The sequence below is a fragment of the Microcebus murinus genome, chromosome 21 (assembly GCF_040939455.1).
Source record: "Microcebus murinus isolate Inina chromosome 21, M.murinus_Inina_mat1.0, whole genome shotgun sequence".
Taxonomy (NCBI): domain Eukaryota; kingdom Metazoa; phylum Chordata; class Mammalia; order Primates; family Cheirogaleidae; genus Microcebus; species Microcebus murinus.
Window position 1 is genome coordinate 15082798 of NC_134124.1, and position 23298 is coordinate 15106095.

A 23298-nucleotide genomic window follows, 5' to 3' on the forward strand; every position below is an offset into this window, starting at 1 on the left:
GACATAAGTTAACCAAAGTTAAAAAGAAAGCAGAAGATGTATTTGCAAATTACATAACAAAGAGATTAATATCCAGAATACAATAAAGAACACCCAGAAATGAAGAAGAAAACTACAATGAAGTTGTCACAGAAAGTGCCAAACACATAAAGATGGAGTTCATATAAGGATAAATATAAATAGTCAACAACTAATTTGAAAGAGATCTAATCTGACATATCATCTGGGAAATGCAAATTAAATGAGATTTTTTAATTAACAAAATAATAAAAGGTTGATACTACGCAGAGTTGGTGAGGGGAAGGAGTAATGGATACTCTCACATTCAACTGCTAAGAGTTCAGATTGTTATAGATAGTGTTCTAGGAGGTCAATTTTAAGTTTACCACAAAAATTTCCAGTGGGCATATATGCCGATAGAACAATTTTACTTTACTAGTGCATGCACAAAGAAATGTGTTCAAGGGCATTAACACCAGTGCAGTTTGTAATAGCAGAAAATTGGAAACACCTACATGCCCACTAATGGGAAATAGTTAAATAAAATTTTCAATGTATATTTTTAGTACAGAAGATTATGGAACAGTTAAAAAGAATGAGTTAGATCTGTATGTTCTGCACAGAAATGATGTTCAAACTGTATTATTAAAGGATAAAAAGCAAGATGCAGAAAAATACATATAGAATCATCCCATCTATATAAAATAAAGCAAGAAAAGGCTATAATTTTGAATCTTTTATGACTGCTTATAAATACATTGAAAAGATAACCAGATTAAGGTTAATCGTTGTCTCTGGGGATAGGGGAAGGATTAGCAGGATAAAAGCCGATACTACTTTTCATTGTTTTGGTTTTATATTTCTTGAATTCATATGAATTTGCTGATGTTCTACTTGTGGGATTTTTAAGAAAAATGCAAGATTTTCTTAAATTGTATCAAAACAATTGATCTGGAGAATTAATTTTATGATTTGTTAATTTATTCATCAAGAGTTTAAGTTCCTACTATATATTAGGCAACATGTTGGATATTTGGTATATAGCAGTGGATAAAATAGGCAGAATTCTTATCCTTGTATGACTTACCCTCTAGTGGATTCAGGTTTCAAATAGTCTTCTTTTCTCTATACAGGCTACCCTTAGTCTTATAAGATTCTCCAACCTCCACAGAAAAACACCACAGATCAACTTCTTGCACTTTTCATGACTTCATAAAAAAAAGTAAGGAATAAAATATGGAGTTTGCATCCATATACCAACCTTTTTTATTTTTTTTTGAAATAGAGTCTCACTCTGTCACTCAGTCTAGAGTGCAGTGGCATCACCATAACTCACTTCAACCTCCAACTCCTGGACTCAAGCAATCCTCCTGCTTCAGCCTCCCAAGTAGCTGGGACTATGGGCATATGCCACCACATCTGGTTAATTTTTCTATTTTTTTGTATACATGGGATCTTGCTATGTTGTTCAGGCTGTTCTTGAACTCCTGGCCTCAAGCAATCCTCCTGCCTTGGCCTCCCAGAATGCTAGGATTATAGTGGTGAGCCACCGTGCCCAGCCCATATGCCGTCTTTGAATTGCTATCTCTTTGCTTTATAAGCATACTGCAGATTACCAAATTCAGCAGATACTAAATAGTAAAGCATTTGGTTAAACAGGCTTTCTTGGGCTGCCCTAGAAACTCACAAACTCTTTCTATGGCAGTTTCTACGGGAAAATGACATCAACTTCTAAACAACTGACTTAGCAAATGTACTGCTGGAGCATACGCTGTGTGTAAGTTGTTGACAGCCTGTACTTAGGCAACTGCTAGCTTAAATAGCTAAAAACTATCTGGCACCCACACAGAAGTTCCTGCACACATACTTTATGGTTGACTTCTTTCTGTGACACTCACTAAGGCATAATAATTAAGAGAGAATGTCAGCCTCGAGAAGTGTCCTTTGGGGCCCTTCCACCAGCTGGAACCTCCATGCTATGCTAGATTTTAGCTACAAGTTTGCCTACACCGGCAGCAGAAAATTTAATTCATGCTTCTGAGCAGACTCTGAGGCATTGCATTTATATTTTATAGCAATTCTTACTTTTCTTATGCAGGCAAATGAAAATTCCCCAATTTCAACCTGCCAGAACAGCTGAATACTGTCATCATCAGATAAATTAAATGCTTGTATCAAGGAGAAACCACTCTTTAGAAATTCCTGTGCATCTCAGAGCAAAAGAAAAAAAAAATATCATTGACGATTCATCTTTGCTACAGGATGAATGTGCTTATCACACATGGCTTTTTGCAGCCGAGAGCAATCCCAAACCAGGGTGGCCAGAAAATTCTCAAGATTTGGAAAGAGGCATCTTGACTAAACACTGAACATTCAACTCCAAAGTCACTCTCACCCCCATCCACCTATGTGACTTTGGGTAAGTCACCAGAGCTTTCCATGTTCCAGTTTTCATATTCCAGTTCTTTTCTCACACTGCTCTATTTGCCTGGAAGGCTTCCCTAATAGCTTCTCCTTGTCTCAACTTCACATAAAAGACTTCCCTGAGTTTCCTGAGCCAAATCAGCTCCTTTCATGCTCATACTCCCATTCTAGATTGCCCATACCTCCATCAGATCATATATTACATGGTATTACTGCTGCATAATTATAATTCTATTTATTTTAGTTTATCATGTTATTTATGGCCATGTGAGGTTATCAGGCAATATGCTATTAGTACTGCTCCTACTAATATTAATAAAATTATTAGTACTATTATGAGTGCCTACTATTTGTTAGGACTTATATGAATATATTATCTCAATTTTCACAAAAACACTATGGAATGAGAATTACCATTATTTAAAGTTGAGGAAAGTAAAACCAGGAGAGATTATACAGATGGCTAGTAGGCACGCTGAGAGTCAAAGTTGAGTCTACCTTACTCTAAAGCCCATGCTTTTAACTACTACTCTAAAATATAAGCTTTAAATAATAATAAATAACATTTACTAAATGCTTACTAGGTATCAGGCTCTGTCTATGTGCCCTACATGCATTAGCTAATTTGATCCTCACAAAATCTCTGTGATATGGACTCAGTGATTATGTTCTTAAGTTTTTTAAAAATGAAATTAAGGTTAAGAATAGTTAAATGACCGTCCCAAGGTCACACAACTATGGAGACTAGATTTGAATGCAGATCAGTCTCCCTCCAGAGCCTGAGCCCTTACCCAACACTCTATTCCATGACCAGATGGTAGAATTTTCTGTAGTCTTTGCAAATTGTACACAGGCTTTCAAGTGTAACCCCTCTGGAAATGGAAAACTGGAGTGTTACCCCTTCCGGGTAATGCAAATCAACCAAATGGGTCAACTCCCTTAGTATACTCACCTTAGTACATGTGTGGATCCGTTAATGGTTGTGGTTGAACAGGGGACAGTCTGGCCCAGAATGGAAGGTCTTCGATAGCGCTCATCATCACAGCAGAGGATGATGAGGAAGGCACGTCTAAAAGACTTATTCAAGAAGGCGTAGAGAAAGGGGTTCAACCCGGAATTGATATAGCCAAGCCAGAGGAAAGCGGTCCACACCTGCCCAGGGACAGTGTAGTCTATGAAAGGGTCCACAATGTTGGTGACAAAGAATGGAGCCCAGCAGAGGCAGAAGCAACCCATGATGATGCACAGGGTCTTGGCCGCTTTGGTCTCTGTCCTCATGCGATGAGTGCTGTGCTGGTCTGCCGGCTGGGGCCTGCCCTCTGAGTGGGCTCCTGCCCGTTGTAACATCTGGATTTGACGGGCGTGTTCCTTAGCTGTGACATAGATGCGGTAATAGGCCAGCACCATGAGGAGGAACGGGATGTAGAAGGCCACCACAGAGCAAGTGATGGCATAGGGCTTGTTGACCATGAAGATACAGTACGTAGAATTAGAGTTGTGGTTGAACTTCCTTTTTTCTATCTGAGAGTTGGTGAGAGGGAGGGATGGAGGGAGGGAGAAAGGGAAGGCAAAAGTGAAAAAGAAGTGGGAGAAAAATGAAAAAGAAAAGAAAAAGTTAAAAAGAAGAAGCAAAAAGGGTAGGGTGGATGATAGAAGGAAAGGGAGAGGAACAGGGAAAGAAAGGAAAGGAAGGATGAAAGAAAAGAGTAAAGGGGAAAGGAAAGAAAGAAGAAGGTTTATCAGCAAAGCTTCGGTTTTCTTATAAGTCTATAGCACACAGAACCTTGATGGCAGAAAAGGAACATGATCACATCCCAGGGCTCAGAGAGCTTGTCTATACAAGAGGAGCTGAAAGTTCCAGGAAAGGAAAGAAATAAAATGGGGATAGAATCATTTTTCATTCCATCTACCCAACCAATAGTGGAGTCTTGCCTCTATTCTCCCTTTCCTGTCTGCTTGTACATAACATACCAGTGTCTCAGAATAAGATACCTGCAGATCAGTAACATCAAACTCACCTGTGGTGCATATTGTAAGTGCAGATTTCTGCCTTCCCCCTCACCTCTACCACGCCAAGCTAGTGAATCTAAATCTCTGGGCAGTGATGCCCAGATATCTGCATTTTTAGTAAGGTATTTATGAATAATTCTAAAACTCATTAATATTTGAGAACCATTGTTTTGCACCATTCTAAACCTAGCTCTTTGAGGGATGCCATGGGGCACTTTACTAAACTCATTTGTCTGCTTACTGAGTGCCTTGATGGAGGTTTTTGTCATTTAGATGCTATAGTATTCGAAGTATTGATGTAGAGTAACAGCCAAGATGGGCCTTAGGACTTGGGAGATATTTTCTCCCATGATATTTTAGAATCATGGGAGAAAAGGGTATGTAGATTGTGTAGGGCAAGATCATGATGGACCTTGGAACCCAACCAGAATCAGAACCTATGCCAGTCAATACTCACTGTCTCAACTTACTCTCTTCTCACTCTCTCCTGAACCCACTCCATCAGGTGTTCCTCTTAATCACTCCATTGAAACCACTCTGGTCAAGGTTGCCAATGACCTCCATGTTGCCATGTCCAGTACTCATTTAAAATAATCCATCTACACCTTCCACACATCTGAACCCACCCTCCTTCTCCTTTTTTGGATACTTTGTTGAACTAAAATACATAAAAAGTTCATAAATATTAAATGTATATACAGATGGACAAATTATTAAAAAGTAAATATATCTGTGTAATCATTATTCAAATCATACTGTAGAATATTTCCAGCAACCCGGCAGCCTCTCAAAGGCCTTCTGCCAGTCATTACTATGCCCAAGGGTAGCCACTAATCTTTATCACCATGCATTAATTTTTTTTGTTTTCTAAGTGGGTTGTGTTGACTTCTCTCTAGGCAGGTTCATTGTGCAAAGGAGTGGGCAGATATGGATATTAGGCATGTTCGTAGTAAGCAGGTGTCCCATTCCCTAGTCAGGTAAAGTAAATAGGAGACGTTTCTATCTCACTCTAAAGGAACAAAAACTTTCTGGGTTATTTCCCTTGGAAATTCTACATCCAGAAGGTAAAACTGCTGAGCTCTCATTAGAATTTCCCAATTCACAAAAACCATATGATTCCAAAGATCTTATGTTAGGGAGTAAGTTTAGCATAAAAATTAAGAGGATAGATTCTGGATTCCAGTAAGCCTCTACTCAGATATGGCCACTTCCTACAAATGACTTTAGCTACAAACTTAACCTCTCTGATCCTCACTTTCCTACTTCCCAGTGTTGGTGTGAGGGCTGAGCAAGGTTCACAGCAACAATGATTAACACATGGCTTGAGGCATCATCAGTGTTCAACATTTGTTGGCTATTATTGATACTATTCCTGGACTAATACTTGTTGGAAACTTGGATTTCATGTCCCCCCAAGAACGATAGAAATGACAGTTCGAAAGAAGTGGGATAGGATTCAAGAAAATATCTACACAGTGTTCCTTCTGCTGCTTTATTCTGCCACCTCCAGCATTTCTTTCAGAAGCCCAAGGAACTTCTTGTTCTGACATGCCACATGCAAATCCTGGCCCAGCTGTGGTTTGGACAGCCTCTCCTTGACAAAAAACGAGGCAGGACTAAGAGCTAGGAAAGGGGTGGAGAGGAAAAGGGGATGCTCCTTCTCCTGTGAGTACTGTTGGGCCACAGCACAATCCAAATCTCTCCCCTCCATTCCCCTTCCTACATGTAGAGGGAGCCCAGGACCGATTACAACGTGACTGCCTCACAACTTCCTTAGAGAATACGTATCTCTGCTAATGAATCCAGACCCTAGACTTTGATTTTCATTGCAATTTTAGTTTGTTTAAGCTGGAGGCCCCTTGTGGATTATCTACACAGGTAAAATGGTTAATTTTATGTGTCAACTTGACTGGGCCACAGGGTTCCCAGATATTCTGTCAAATACAATTATGAGTGTGTGTCTGTGTATCTGTGAGGATGTTTTAGGATGAGATTAACATTTGGATTGGTAGACTGAGTAAAGCACATCCATGAGGTGGGTGGAAGTCCTGAATGGAACAAAAAGGCTGAATAAGAGGAAACTCTTGCCACCTCATTGCCTTCAAGCTGGGATATCGGTTTTTTCCTGCACTGGGACTCGAACTAAACCATTGGCTCTTCCTGGGGCTCTGGCTTGCCTGCATTTAGACTGGAACTACACTGTTGGCTCCTTTGGGGCTCCAGCTTGCTGACTGAAGATTTTGGGCATGGTCAACCTCTATAAACATGTGTGCCAATTCCTTAAAATTATCTCACTTTCTTTGTCTCTCTCTCTCTGATACGGATCAATAGATACACACACACACACACACACACACACACACACACACATTCTATTTTTTCTGCTTCTCAGGAGGACCAACATTTGGGGGTTGGCCAATGCCTGGCATATGTGCCACCTGCCCTCCTACACCCCAGCAGTCACTCTTCTCCACGGAGGACTGATGGATCTTCTCGTCACAGCCCCTCAGGAAGTGATACAGTGACAGCACTGGGCTCAGGGCTTAGTCCTTTCGACGTCTGCCAAGGCTCTCTTCACTCCCCAGCAGCCTCCGCCCACGTGCTATGTTTTCCCTGGGCTAATGCAGGCCTTATAGACCCTCAGGGTGAAATGGCGGATGGCCTCTTGGGATGCATGATATACTTCAGGCCCTGGAATTTAGGCTCTGAATACCTGTTCTGTTATTTACAAGCCATGTGACATGGGGCATGTTACTTAACCTTGTGAGCCTGGGCTTTGTCATGTGAGAAATAGGGAAATAATTATACTCCTCCTAAAAGGATGTTGTCAGAATTATATGTAAAGTATTTAGCATACTGTCTGGTAAACATTAGAGAAAAGATTATTTATGACACTTGTTAAAGAACAAGGCAGACTTTATTCAGGACTATGGCGATACATTGCAGGGACTGCAATGGGGTTTTGCAGAAAGGGAGAGAGATTGGGCTCAACTCTGAATATGACAAGGAAAAGTGGGAATTTATAGCCAAACAGCATGGTGGGTAGGGGTCAGTGGATGGAAAATTACTAAGAGGAAACATCAGGGATCAGGGGGATTCTGGCTAAAACAACCTGGCACGATTCTTGCTGAAGACTAGCCCAGGTCATCAGACATCACCTTGGGGATGGTAGCAGCTGAGGAGCCTTGTCAGATATCGAGGGTAGGGGATTTGGGCTAACCCAGCTTAGCAAGATTCTTGCAAAACTGGGGGATGCCAAGATATACACTGAATTCTAAAAGTCAAGTCCTCGTTGAGAAGAGGATTGAGAGGAACCTGACTACAACTTGGTCCAGGAGACACTCATTGTGAGTTAAACCATCAAAGATGTTAGCCTTTGAAAAAATGGTCACTCAGAACACTACCAGAGCCTTTCTTTGAATATCCACCCAATCTAATAGTATTTGTTTCTTTACAATCCCAAGCCAAGTTTTCCAGAAAGTAAGCCAGTGGGGCCTGTGTGGATACTCACCAGATCAATTATGCCAATGTTATTCCAGCCTTGCATTATGGGGAGGAAGGAAATAAACGTGGGGATGACCCAGCAGCCTCCCAGCATTAATGCGATGCGCAGAGGGGTCATCTTGTTCCTATAGACCAAGGGCTGGCAGCAGATGGCATAATACCTGGAGAGAAAGTAGAGGGCATGGGCCAGGGCAAGGAGGGAGGAGAGGGAGGTTGAGGAAAACAATGGATGAGAGAGAAGAGGAGGAAAGAAGGAATGAAGTAGGGGACAGAGAAGAGGAAATAGTGAGAAGAGGAGAAGAATTGAAGTGGGGAGCAGAGGACAGAAATGAGGAAGAGAGAATGAATAGGAAAAAGGGAAGAGCAGGCAGTAGAAGGGAAAGAGAAGGAAGAGAGCAGGGAGGAAAGAAGAGAGGAAAGAAAAAAGTGATTATGCAATAACATATGTTATATTGACCTATGAGATTCTGATAATATAAATCTACACTTTACATCATATCTGAAAATCATTGCCTGGAGTTGGTCCCACAGCCCTCTCCATAACCCTGTGCCTGCAAGAGTTCCACACACTGCAAACAGTCTTCCTGTCCCAGCCATGGTTCCAACAAGCATGGTTCCCTGCTGCCTGGGCATTCGGGAGCTCCTATCCAACCCTCTGGGCCTCAGTGTGCAGGCGCCTGTAGCCTGATTACAACTTAAGGTGAGTTAGGCATGGCCCTACATCTGGGCTCTAGTCACTGTATCTCAGATATATCCCCTTCCCTTTGATCACCGGCCTTTGCTGAAGTGGGGCTCTAGGTCCGTGTTTTTTAATTTGAGGTTCAGGGTTTCCCCTCTCTCTCCCCTGCCCCAGTCTCCTGCATCAGACTCGCCTGAGGAAGAGCTTTGAAAATGCAGACCCCAAGGATCTCCTGAATCAGAACCTACTGGGGAGCAACCTGGAACCTGCATTTTGACAAGTGGGAGTCCTTGTTGCTGCTTGCTAAGCATGCTCTGTTTCCGTCTTCCTGGCATGTGCACTTCCTGGCCTCTTTATGGTTGGGCAGGATCAAATAACTGGTCCTGGCCAATAAGTCATGAACAGAATTGACACACATCACTTCTGAGACAGACCATTTGACTATTTCTATGATGCCAAAAATGTAACATTTCGAATATTTCCTGTTCCATCATGTCCTATCTACTGTTTCAGACTCTCCATCCCATTTATCAGGGTCTGACCTCCCTCATGGGATTCACTGCTCACCCTCTTTGAGTCCACGTTCTGCCTGTGGTTCTAGCTTTCTTCCCACCTCCAGATAGGGGTGCAATCTGCCCCACTCCATGGTCTAGCCTCTAACGCCTTGGCATGGCATGGAATTTAACAATATGCAAAACACTACAATAGGTCTATCAGCTGTTGCTCTCTGAAAAAGTAAAAAATAAAAAAGTGCAAAAAGAACCTGGAGGCTCAGTCTATTCTTTAAGATTTTATACCATTTAGCGATGAGCCACCCCCTTACACCCTTTATTTAATGCAGTTCACTTTGTTAATTTTTCCCACCTCTTCTTTTCTTTTCTTAATTCAAAGCATAACTAATATAACAATGGCTATATTCTCTGAAGAGGTGGTGGTAGGATGGGTTGAGAGAGAGGGTGGAAGGAGAAGGAGAGCCCAGTGTTGGAGCATGAGAAGTGGGTGCCTCAGGAGCTGGGAGGGGAGAATTATCCCCTTTCCTCCGAGGAATTGGGGAGCAGCTGGCCACACTGTGCCAGGAAGCTCCCTCCGGCTGGCAGGCTTAGTGGGGCATTCTGAGCGGGACCAGAGTGCAAGGGACAAAGGACCAAAGAACGGGAGAGGGGCTTGTGCGGGAACCCATTGTCTCCACCATAAAACTGACATGGCTGCGAACCCTGACGGAAGATAACTCAGTAATGGAAACCATCATGACTAGCTGGATTCCCTCCCATACTCTTGACTTATAAGAAAGGCAAATTATAACTGAGTGGCACATTATTCTGAATGGTGATAATAATCATCAGAGGTTTATTATCCACACAGAGTGAATGATAAATTTCATTGGATAAAGTGTCATTTCTCCCTCCTACCCCCCACATTTTGTTCCCTTTCTTATTTCCGGCTAAGGGGCAGGTTTTTCCCATTTCACATCCTTCCTCCTTTCTCTCGGTAATAGCATCTCAAATCCTTTGGGAATTAGGTCTTTGCTATTGCTGTAGTGTTGTTGGGGAAAACAAATGATGGGGCTTTGAGTTTTCTATTCGAGGAGTGACCCAATCAGACTTTTTTCTTAGGACTCAACATACAGAGTGATGCAAAGATGAGAAGGTCGGCAGAGGACCCTTTATTCTGGCAGAAGCCTCCAGGCAGGGCTGGTTTTAGCTCCTACCTCTTGGATATTCAATCAATCATGCTCTTGCCCCTCAAGCCTTCATTCTTTAGCTCTGCCTTCAATTAAACAATGCTCCTCATGTCTTTTCAGTACATTTTCTGTCTGCTTACACTGGTACTACGGGTTAAATTGTGTCCTCCCTCCCCTAAAAGGGTAAGTTGAAGTCCTAACCCTCAGTACCTTGGAATATGAACTTATTTAGAAATAGGGTTTTTTACAGAAGTAACCAAATTAAAATGAGGTCGTTAGTGTGAGTCCTAATTTAATTTGACTGATGTCCTCCTAAAAAGGAAACTCGGGACACAGAAACTGTTATCAAAGGAAGGAAGATGGCCATGTGAGTACAGAGAATTGTAGTGATGCATCTACAAGCTAAGAAACACCTAAGATTGCCAGCAACCACAAGAAGCCAGGAAGAGACAAGGAAGAATCCCTTCCCTACAAGTTTCAGAGGGAGCATGGCTCTTCTGACCTTAATTTCAGACTTTTAGCCTCTAGAATAAGAAGACAATAAATGTACGTTGTTCTAAGCTATCTAGTCTGTAGTACTTGTTATGATAGCTCTAGCAAACTAATACAGTTGGTAAGGGCAGTCACTGTTGCTTGCAACCAAAGCAACCTACTTACACAGAGCATTAAAAGTGACTTTGAATATCAGCTATATCCTTCATAGATATACTTTTTTTCTAAGTATGAATATCTTTTTTTATTTAATATGCTTCCAGGTTGTAGCTCAAGTTATAGCACCCCTTCATCTACCACCCCAAAGAAGGCAATAGAAGATTAGATGAAGAATAGATGCTGCTTTATCTTTGTTTTATAATCATATAATTTGTGAGGTTTAGAATCAGGAGCCAAATGTCTAGAATTTTGGTTGAATCTTCAATGTCACAGAAATCCAAAAATTCAAAAAGGCAAGACCAAATTGAACATCTTGCAGTACAAAAAGTAAGTCTGAGGAAGCAAGATGTCTTACCCGAGAAGACCCTTTTGATTTCTGTAAGTGGATGTGGATGTTTAGAGGATTACATTGAAAAGATAAAAGAATTCACAGAAGAGGACTGTAGAATATATAGTTATATTGGTGCTCATAACATTTTTATGAAAGCCTTTCTTTGTAAGTCTAGCTTGGCCAGGGTATTGCCAGATTCTCGTGGCATGATGAATATCCCATGAACGATAAGATCTCCCCATATTCTGCTGTCCAGATGAGAGCATCTCATTGGTTTAATTTGCTTTAATTTGCATTACCCTAGATTATTAGGAGCTGCTGCTGCAGAAAAATAAATAGTGGCAACAGGTTTCCTATTGAAATTCAACTTCCAGTGGGATACTGTTGCTATAGTACACATTTTATCCATGCCCTATATGTTTTAATCATACAGTTAGTTTCCTGGACCATGGGTGCTCATTCTGCAAGGAGCTAAAGTGGCGCACACACACATGGTCCCTTTCACAGACAGTTGTAGGAAGTTACTCCTGCATGATCTGGGGTGGTTAGGTAAGGCTTCGAAAATCTTTTATTTTGTTTCCTAAAAATTAGCAATAAGTAAAAGGGGGAAAGAATTTTATTTTAATTAGGTTGGCTAAATTGTGACCGATAGGTAAGGATATGTATAAGAAAAATATTGAATTGTGTACATGTTTATGCTTTACTTAAATTTTGTCTTTTTTATCTTCTTCAATCCGATCCTCTATCTTACAGTAAACATAATTTGATGTTTACGTGACATGGAGAATATAAGGCTCTTATTTACAGCTAAAATTACGGCATCCACTTAGCTTTATGTGCTTGAGATTCTTACCAGGGCCATGGCACCCTTGAGGCAGCAGCCATAAATAAGTCATCTCATATCCTTCCAAATCTTTCCAATCTTAGCTTTCAAGCAAATAATCTAGAAAAGTAAACATCCTATGAAGCCTGCACTCAAGAATCTAAATTAAGTAGGTGAAAATAAACATTACTGAATAAAATGATTAATAAAATGAGCTCTACAGTTAACCGACTAATGGAGCTTCTTTAAAATTCTAATATTTGTCCATAGATCAAGGACAAGATAGAAATCTGATAACTTTAATCTATCGTGGTTGCTTTTTAACTCCTACATTTGCATTATATGGACTCTTTTAATAACAACAACAAAAAAAATGGCCTATCATGAACTGCCCCTACAACACACACATGCAACACCACTAGAAAGAAGTAGTTAATTAAATTTGCAAGTTCTTTGGAGGTCAGGCAAAGTGCACTGGCTGATTTAATAATAATAGCTACGTTTTTGTCTGCTTTGTCAAAGATCAGATAGCATATGAGGATGGTTTTATATCTGGGTTCTCTGTTCTGATCCATTGATCTATGTCTCTGTCCTCATGCCAATTCCATGCTGTTTTTATTACTATAGCCTTGCAGTATAGCTTGAGGTCTGGTAAATTGATGCCTCCCGATTTGTTCTTTTTGCTTAAGGTTGTTATTCAGGGTTTTTTCTGCTTCCATATGAAGCACAGAATTATTTTTTTCTACATGAGGAAAAGAATCCCTATTCAATAAATGGTACTGGGAAAATTGGATAGCCACATGTAGAAGACTGAAACAGAATCCACACTTCACTGCTCACAAAAATTAACTCAGCGGATAACAGACTTACACCTAAGGAATTAAACTATAAGAATTCTAGAAGAAGAGGTTGGAGAAACTCATAAATATCAGCCTAGGCAAAGAATTTATGAAATAGACCCCAACGGAAATCACAGCAACAACAAAAATAAATAAATGGGACCTGCCTAAATTTTTAGGCTTCTGCACAGCCAAGAAACAATCATTAGAGCGGAACAGACAACCTACAGAATAGGAGAAAATATTCACATGCTACATATCTGATAAAGGACTAATAACCAGAATCTACAAAGAACTAAAGCAGATCAGCAAGAAAACATCAAACAACCCCATTAAAAAGTGGGCAAAAGACATGAACAGAAGCTTTTCAAAAGAAGATAGACTAATGGCCACAGGGATAGCGCAATACTCTTGTGCATTCTATACAGACCAAAGAAGACGACTGCATTGCCTTCTACCCTGCCCACCGTAACTTAGTATAGCCTAGGGCATACCCAGAAGTACAGGACACCTGTGCTCCTCAAAGAGCTTATGCTCAAGGACGGAAGGTAGGAGTACTCCCCTAACTTATTTATAAGTTCCACGAGGGCAGAGATGTTTGCCATGTTTACTGTTGTATCCCCAATGCCTAGTACAATGCCAGAGAGATTGTGGATGATCACAAACTAGATCCAATAAATAATAAACTCTCAATCACTACCAATTAACAATTCCATTAAAATGCGTTATCAATTTTGGAAATGTGAAAGTTCATATCTGGCCAAAGAATGGGGAAAGACTTCCTTTGGTAAGTATCTTTTAGGTTGGAATTTAGAGACTGGGTAAGGATGGTGAAGGAGAAAGTATATTTCAGGTGCAATAGACAACAAAGAAAAAGCCTCAGAGAGAGAAATTATATATATGAAATACATATTCATATATATATCCCTATAACCACTTAGCTGTATAAACATAAAAGAATACAAGTTAACTGGACCATAGGGTGTTTGTAGGGAAATAGATGGAAATAAGCCTAAAAAGGCTGGCTGGGGTCTCAGAGCAGTGGTTCACTCCAACCTCATTAAGTGTCAGAATCACCTATTTGTTGAAACACAGATTTCTGGTAGGTCTTGAGTGAGGTCGAAGAATTTGGATTTCTGATATGTTCCCTCATGATGCTATTGTCAGTGGATTGGGGACTACACTTTGAGAACCACTGTCTTAGAGGTGTTGAATGCTAGGCTGGGAGAAGTCACCAAAAGTTTTTTGAACTGGAAAATGTCCATCACAATCAAATACTGCTGCATACTTTACTTTAAAAAAAGCTGAATTACAACAAATTCAAGAAAAGAAGTTGTTGATTCACAGGCTAGATGGACAGTATTGAGTAGGTAAAACAATTCTGTCTCATCTCAGAAATAGATGAGTCTGTAAGTTCTGTTCTGTAGTCTTCCACTGGACATTTCCCATTCTTCCTGAGCTAGAAAACTTTTACAAAGTGATTAAATGAATGCTCAAATGCCAAGTGAGGTTCCAGATGGCCAGGATTAACTAAAATGTAGCAAAGGTATTTACAAAGTAATTTCTTATGCAAAACAGTTCAAAAGTATTGCTCATAAAACTCCATTAAAATCCCCTTTGGTAAACCAGCCACCAGTTTCTCCAACTGCAGCCATGTGCAAATGTGTGATCAAATTGCTTTTAAATGTCTCTGGGGACACAATTTACTTTGACAACTCTTAGAAGACAGCCGTGTATTTTAAGCTCCATGCTAATCCCTTCCCCACTCCTCCTGCAATTAAGGAAAATTCTACCTCCTCACTCCCTACCCTCCCAACCACAGGAAAGGCAGAAGAAGCAAAAAAGAATAACTTGGAATCCTAGATTTTCAGTATTGGCAAAGATCTTAGCAGTCAACTTTACTTCTTCACAGTTGGGTACCAACTCTCCCTGTCTTAACCACTTAGTGGCTCTGTGGTCTTAGAGTCAGTCATATAACCTCTCCAAGAGATTAGTTTCCTTATGTGTAAGATGGGGATAATTATGTCTCCTTTACTCTAAGAAATGATGAAATAATATGTTTAAAACATAGGAAGTTCCTGTGTAATACATATTATAATAAACAAATTCAAATATATTTTGGAACTATGAGCTCTAAGTTGTTTAACAAATAATATCAAAGTCACTTGGTTCAACATCTTTCCCCAGTAGTTGATTCTGTTGATAAAATTGAAGCTATGAAAAATAAAATAAAATTAAAAAATGAATGGGTTGGTCCCTAAAGGTGAATGAAAGCATTGAGACCACATTTGCTATATGCAATAGAATTTATTACGTGTAGACCTAATGATCATACATTGTTGTTTAAGCCACTAAGTTTTGGGGTAGGTGTTACATGGCAACGGATAACAACAATAAGGACAAACAAGTCGTATAGAGCTTGAGATAGTTGCAGGGTTCACGGGCTGGGTATCAGTCTTCCCTTCAGGAGGTGGGCTAAAAAATTTCTATGGCAGAGCTCTGGATGAAGAGACTTGTCTCCCAGCTCTTAGTAACTGGTTCTGTTAAACTGTTAAACTCCCGTCGTTCCTCTTTCAGAAGGTAGAGAAGAAAGAAAAACAGCAGTAGATTTAAGAAAGAACTAAAGGCTTCTTCTCTGTGGTCCCCAGGCTTGGCAAGTTGCCAGCCACCTGGAGGATCAATGAGGAAGGCCCAGCAGGGATATTAACCAGGAGCCAGGGAAGAGGAAGAGAGGCTGAGAACACAGCCAAGAGCAGAGACAGAACTGTGGGTTCCAGGAAGGAAAGACCGTCAGGGTAGGGGACAGAGAGAGGCTCTTTTCTGTCAGAGATCTGGAAGATATCACATCGGGCCTTTGTAGGAATCATAATCCCATGTGCAATCTGCAGATTTAATGTTTACTATGTTCCTGTCTGTTACATATTCTTCTGTACTTTCAGGATAAGAAAACTTGCAAGAAAGGGAGTTTCAGCTGTCTAGGAAGGTGTCTTTCTCAATTATTATACACTAAAAGAAACAGGATACTCTGCCAAAAATGTCATCTGAAGACATTTTGGCAGGGGCTTGCTGGACATACACAGAGTTGCCAAGGCATACAAGTGTATGAACTGATCACACTGCCACCAGATGCTGGCTTCTTATCCCGCTGACTCTTCTAGACTCAGCTCAATGGTCCCATCTTCTGAAAAGTCGTCACTGGCCCCCCAAAATAGTGAATGGTTCCTCATCTCTGCTCTGGTTTTTTAGAGCACCTTGTATATCTCTGATCTGTGACACAGCACTTTTCTAATTTTATTGTGATTGTCCACTTTCTTCTCTAATGCTACAACTGCTGCTATTCCTGCTACACACCCCACTCATTTAGGGAGGGCACACCATGTGGCAGAAAGTGTGTTCAGTGTTATATCTATTTCCTCTGCAAGGCAGCTCTCATCTTCCTCATTTCGAATATGAGGCTCAGAGAGTTGAATCCACTTGCCCAAGATCTTACAACTAGGTCATGGTAGGACTGGGTCTTAAACCCAAATCTGCCAAAGTCCACGCCTTGGTAATGTTGGTAAGTGAAACAAGGCCAAAGGCTTCCTTACCCAGGATGAGGAAGGAGAATATGCAGTGCCCTAAAGGCTTTTTGAGCTGAGGACACACAGAAAAAAAGATATTTAAAGATGAACCTCGCAGATATGATAATATGCATTAATAATAACTAAGGATATACTGTAGTAACTCAGAAATGGGATGGGGAAAAGGAATAAATAGGAAGAAGATGCATTTGAAAGATATTTACAAGAATCTAGCAATGACGTGGCATGCAGATGATCACGGCAGATAAGTAAAAGATGACCTCAAAGAAATGCATTTAAATGACTAAAAGATGAGTAATAGATGTACCTTTGATGCACAAAGTGGAAGAGGACACAGTTTTAGTTTACTATGGAAATTTCCACCTTGAGCACACTGGGTTGGAGAAAACAGAAAACAGAAAGAGGCTTACTAAGGCAAGATGTTGAACAGGCAGGTAGAGACAGGACCCCGGAGCCCATCGTGGAACAAGATTGAAGGAGAGACAAAAGCTGGGGACCAGGAGAAACCACAGGAAAGAAGAGATCGCCAGAGAAAAGAGGGGAGATACTGACTCAGGGATGAGCAGCTAAGGATCTAACCTTCAAGGACACTCAGCTATGAGGCAGAGTGGAAAAGATGACTATGGGTGTCTGGGAAGGCACTCACAATAGCCAAGAGGAGCTTGCATTTGGAGAGGAAAACAATAATAGCATAATGCTTTTGGCTGCCATTAATTGAATGACATTAATTGAATGTAGGTGCCATACACTGGTCTGCTGGAGTATTCAGTTTATTAACTGAATAATAAATACCCATTTATTCCTCATAAATCCCAAAGGGAAGGTACTATTATTAACACAATTTTACAGATAAGAAGAAACAACCCAGAAAATTTAAGCAACTTCCCCATGATCACACAATTGATAAACATTCAAGCTGGGATTGAATCCAGGCAGTGTAGTGCCCCAGTCCTCATTCTTAACCACTTTCTATATAGACAGTTCTAATGACATAGAGAAACTAACACCAAAGTCATAGCAAACAGCCACAAGTCATAGCTCAGAATTCTATGCTCAGCCAAAAGTGCATGGAGCAGCCTGCATTAAAAACATAAGAATGGGCTGGGTGTGGTGGCTCACACTTGTAATCTTAGCACTCTGGGAGGTTGAAGTGGCAGGATTGCTTGAGCTCAGGACCAGCAAGATTGAGACCAGCCTGAGCAAGAGCAAGACCCCAACTCTAATAAAAATAGCAAAGTTAGCTGGGTGTCATGGCACATGCCTGTAGTCCAGCTACTTGGGAGGCTGAGACAGGAGTTAGAGGTTGCAGTGAGCTATGATGATACCACTACACTCTGACCAGGGTATTGGAGCAAGACTCTGTCTTGGAAAAAAAAAAAAAGAAAAAAAGAATGGACATGACAAAGTCCTGCTGTCAAAGAGGTTATATTCTAGAGTGAGACAGACAAGTAACCAATAAGACGAGTGATCATTGCAATGCTTATATTCAATGCACTATGGGAGCTCAGTGGAAGAAACAACAAATTTTTGGGAATGAAGGCCAGCCAGTCATTGAATAAGGGTGAGGGTGTTCACCAGGAAAAGAAAATAAATTGGAAGTACAGGTAGCAATATGGAGTTATGAGGAGACACATCACACTCAGGGGATGATAGCATCACTCACGGGTGGGAGTTGAGGCACGAAAACTGGGGGGAGGACTTACGTTGGGAAAAGCTCTGAAAGCCAAGCTAAGAAGTTAGCCATTAGTCAACAAGGGCTTTTCTGCAGCTTCTCACGTGGGTTTTCAGGAACTGTCGTGCCCCGTGCCTTACCCCCTTCCCTTTCTGACAGTCACATCATCTGCAGGTCCCAGCTTCAGCGTCACCTCTCAGGAGCCATCCCTGCCTTGGAGACGGCATCTTGTCATGCTCCCTTTTTTTGACCTCTCCCTATTCTATTTCAAAGGTCACCAATTCTCCTATAATTACCTATTCACTATCTGTATTCTCCACTAGACTCAAAGCTCTGTGATTCAGAGTTTTTTCTGACTGTTCACCACTATATTTCCAGTGTCCAGAGCATCTCCTAGCAATTAGTAAGCACTCCATAAATATTTGATGACATGAACATAAAAATAACAGTTCATATCCTCTGGCATGACATTCAACTCAATAAATATTATAATTATGGATAAAGCATGAACCTGCCCTCAACGTGTATGTGAGAGGGGGAAACTTTCAATGCACTTCCCTTGCAAAATGCATTTCAATCTTGTCGGGAAAACCAAAGTAATTGTGTGATACAAGTTCACAGTGACAGACGCTTTTCATTTACACATTACAAAATTGAGCTATGCTCCAGGGAGATCATTAAGAAATGCAGAAACACTTATCGTCAGCACAGGATTAAATATGCAACCTTGGAGTCAGAATTGTATGTTTTACAAGTAAACATGTTTAAAAGAGGATCTGTGACTGAGGAGCTATTAACAGACGTTGCAGATAAAACGCATCAAGTTTCTTCACGCTGTGTGGGGAAAGGGTGACAATTCAGTTGGACATATCAAAAATAAAATCTTGCATTCCTATAGAGAATGGGAACCTCAATGAAGCGAAAATTTCACTTTAAATTTAATTTACATTTGATGTAAATTAAATCTTTAAATTTTTTAAAGATCTTTAAATTTAATTTACATTTGATGTCAGATATAGGGCAAAGTATAGCATGTTCAGAAAAAGGGGATCAAAATGGTTAAAAGTCTGAAAAGTGTGGCTTACATGGTCAGTGGAAGGATAGAGGGATAGTTGGTCCAAGATAGGGAATATGTGGGGACGACATAACTCTGTTTTGTTGTGGAGGCTCCATAAAGATAACCTCTAGTCCCACTGGTGACCTGAGAGAAGTTGATATCTGCTCTTCCTGTCTGCCCAACACCCTTCTTTCCAGTGGGAACTGCCACTCTTTTACACCATATGCCTCCGATAAAGCTGGCAGTCATGGTGCCTGACCTGTGCCCTGTTACCAGGCTGTGTCATCCTCACACAACGGTAACCAGTCAAGGGGACAGCGTCTGATTCAGGCAAAGCCAACCAAAGTTCTTCCACGAGAAATAGCACTTCGGTTTCTCTTCCTGCGGACTCATGTTTTACGGATGGTTTAAAGTCCATGTTACTTGTGGCTACTTTCCTTCCCTGGTGGAAGAACCCGGCCTGACAATGAATCCAACAAGAAATCAGAGCTGAGGGACAGCATGGGGACAAAGAGTTGACAGACACAAAGAGAAGGACAGACACAGAGAAGCAGAGGGAGACAGGGAGAAAGGGAAGTCAAGTTTAGACAAAGAAGAGAGGGAGACTGAGTTAGAGAGAAACAGAGTTAGACTAGATGACATGGTTCAATTCCTTGAGAGATGCCAAGTCTGAAGGCAGACTTTTCAGTTAATTGAACTAATCAATTTATTTTCTGTCACAGGCTGCTGAAAGAGACCCGACTAACGCTTCGTTCAATACACAACTTGGTAAGAACATCACACTCAGGCAATTCATCAGCATATACGCAGTAAACACCTTCTTCAAAGGCTATTTAAAACATAAATTCAAAATATATTTACATGAGTGTGCCTATTACACATGACATGACTGGAATTTGCAGGGGCTTATTATTTATAGTGGTTACGTAAGGGCATGCAGCTGTGGAGGCGGAAAGGGAGAATTCGGGGCATTTTTATGTTTTCCTTGTGAACTGATGGCATTTTTTTAAATGCTCAGGTATTATTGTCATGATTTTTTTTTTTAATCTCTGCTGATTGGAAAATAAACTGTTGGACTAGATCAATCACAAGGCCGTGAACTGGGATGAGGTTAACCAAGACCAATGTGAGAAGCAATTTGCCACGAGGGCTCCTTTAGAAGGAGAATTGGAGGTATTTTGTGAAAAAGCAGAGAGAACATACCGGTCAGAAAGATTTCCACGCTCCCCACCTTGCTCTGACTTCACAGGGAACTCCCCGCACTGAAGCAGAATGTTTTTAGCAAGTTGAGGAATGTGCCGTCCCAGGGACATTTTCAGCTAAAAGGCTGTTGTGGATGGATCTGCATTTGAGGTGGTTGCCTCCCAGCAAAGGGAAAATTTAAGTTCAAAATGTACATTTCAGAAATTGGTAAATGTGAAGGCTCTCGACCAACCCAACTGACCATCGGTCTGGGCTGCATTATGATCTGTGTCCCCTACATGACCAACTGTTCATGGTTTGGTAAAAATTCATTCGTGTTTTTTCTTTTTTATTCTCAATCTTTCTCTGTCTCCCCCAGAAACTCACGTATATCCAGATATATACATCCATATGTTTATTTCACAAAAGTGAAATTATGCTAAACATTAAAATCTGCAACTTGCTTTTTTTCCCACCTAATACACCAGTGATATTTTCAAAACACATAACTACTTCTCATAATTTTTAATTGCTGCATTAGATGCCACTTTAAAAACCAGTACTCCGTTATGGTTACTCAGTTGGTTTTCATTCACCATAGAACTTTATTTAAAAAAACAACAACAACAACAACAACAACTATACTGTAACACTTTTAATGCAGTTTGGATCTCCCATGACCCATACTATATAATGCATTTATTTTCATTGTGCTTTGGAAATTATTTTTAAGGAGGCATTAAACTTTTATTAACAGAATTCAATTCCCAAGGCACCAGGAAGCACAGTGAGCTGAGCATGGTAGTTGGGAAAAATGCAATTTGTAATATTAAAGGAGTTCTGCATTTCAGTTTGATCCAGGAGTCTACCATCTGGGGGGAATTGGGAATCGAAGTGAGCATTCTTACTCAAAAGGCTCTAGCCTGTATCAGTCATCCCAGAAGACTCACGTGGCAGCTCTAGGGAGGACAGGCATCTTGCCAGGAATCACATAGCTAGCGATGACATCGCACCTGGCTGAGACACTCACTCTGTGCTTTGGCCCATCCTGGCTGAGCTCAACTGTCAGACTGGGAAGGACACAGCAAAAATAGAAGCTAGATGATAAATAAAACCTTACATTTCCAGGCTAAGGTGTTGCTCTGCAGTATTCAGGATGGATCATCCAGCCCAAAGAGAATGTCACTTTTGTGACAGAGAAAGCTGGAGACAAGCTGGAGGCAAGTCGCCCAAGCTTCCAGAGGAAAACAGAACCAAACAAAACCATCTGATACTTAAATAAGCATTTATGCAATTACTGGTTGACTGTCAATCTCCCCATTAAAATGCAAGTTCCATGAGGACAGGGACCTTGTCTTTGTGTGTAGCCTTGAGCTTTCTCCTACTGGGGAAGAGACATTTAAGAAGAAATCACAGCGTTGATTTCAATCACAGATACAATGAGTTCTACAAAGGAGAAAAATGGGTTTGATGGGGTCAGAGGAGACTTCTGCAAGGAAGAAAGGGTTGAGCTAAACTCTGGAGGATACACAGGAGAGGAGGTGGCAGAGGAACTTTCCAGGCAGAGGGAGGACCCAAGGCTCTGAGATTGCTGAGCACAGAGTACTAGACAAAGAGAAAGTAGGCGAGGGCTAGGAGGCTAGGAAGGGCATGCAATGAAATAGAGGATATAGACGTGAAAGCAGACTGTGAAAAACCCTCCAAGGGTCTGGTCTTGACCCTCAGTGCATTGAATAGACACTGAAGGGTGTTAAGCAAAGGAGCTTTAGGATCAGGGCAGCACTTTTACAAACTGGCTATTTGACCTTGTGAATGGCAAATGGGTTGGAGAGGGATAAAACAGATTTGGAAAGAACATCTAGGAGGATGTTGCAGTGATTTATGCAACTTTATAAAGATGATATTAGTTTAGACTACGATGATAGAGATGGAGCGAAACAGACTAGATCTATTTAGGAAGGAAAATCAATAAAACTTGTCATTTAAATGTCAGGGATAAGAAAGACTATGTTAAGAATAACTACTAGGTTTCTGGATGATGAAGCCACTGGAGCAGCTACTCACTGAGGAGGTCCAAGTTTGGGAAGATTATAAATATGGATAGTTAAGACAAAATGGAATTGACAATAACATCCACTATAACATCCACTAACATGGAATGCTGGGTGAACCTGGGCCAAAACAATGCCTTAAATGGATTATGTAATGTATGCTTAATTGCAATCTTCTAAAATAGGTGTGTTCTTCCCCATTTTTTTTTTTTTTTTGAGACAGAGTGTCACTCTGTTGCCTGGGCTTGAGTGCCGTGGCATCAGCCTAGTTCACAGCAACCTCAAACTCCTGGGCTCAAGTGATCCTCCTGCCTCAGCCTCCTGAGTAGCTGGGACCACAGGTATATACCACCATGCCTGGATAATTATTTCGTGTATATATTAGTTGGCCAATTAATTTTCTTTCTATTTTTAGTAGAGACGGGGTCTCACTCTTACTCAGGCTGGTCTCGAACTCCTGACCTTGAGCAATCCTCCCGCCTCAGCTTCCCAGAGTGCTAGGATTACAGGCGTGAGCCACCACGCCTGGCCAATCTTCCCCATTTTTAGAGACAAGAAAACTCAAAACTCAAACTCAGAAAGGCTTGGTAGTAACTTATTACCATTTTTATAGCTAAAGGTTGGAAGAGCTGGGAGTTAAACCCAAATCTCTTCAGTTCTAGAGCAGAGGGTTCTTAATGACCCACTCATCCTGCTTCATGACAACTCAGGCCTACTCAGGGAAAGTTTCCTGGTGTCACAGGAATGTGAGTACAAATCTAGAATTCTGAGGCCAAGCCTTCCTAGGCAAACTCCAGACCTTCTCTCAGGGCT

The 23298-nt window shown here is 41.0% G+C and overlaps 1 protein-coding gene across 2 annotated transcripts in view; it reads right to left on the reverse strand.

The window, feature by feature from the left end:
- HTR4 (5-hydroxytryptamine receptor 4) overlaps positions 1-23298 on the reverse strand; it is a 143356-nt gene that overhangs the window by 41542 nt on the left and 78516 nt on the right. The window contains exons 4-5 of one of the 2 annotated variants that reach the window (XM_012741598.2): positions 7946-8099; positions 3377-3945 (exon numbers count right to left, since the gene is read on the reverse strand). In XM_012741598.2, coding sequence (XP_012597052.2) covers positions 3377-3945; positions 7946-8099 — 723 coding nt within the window. Of the gene's footprint in view, positions 1-785; positions 3946-7945; positions 8100-23298 lie in introns of those variants that run through there. The other variant, XM_075996199.1, reaches the window with a different exon arrangement.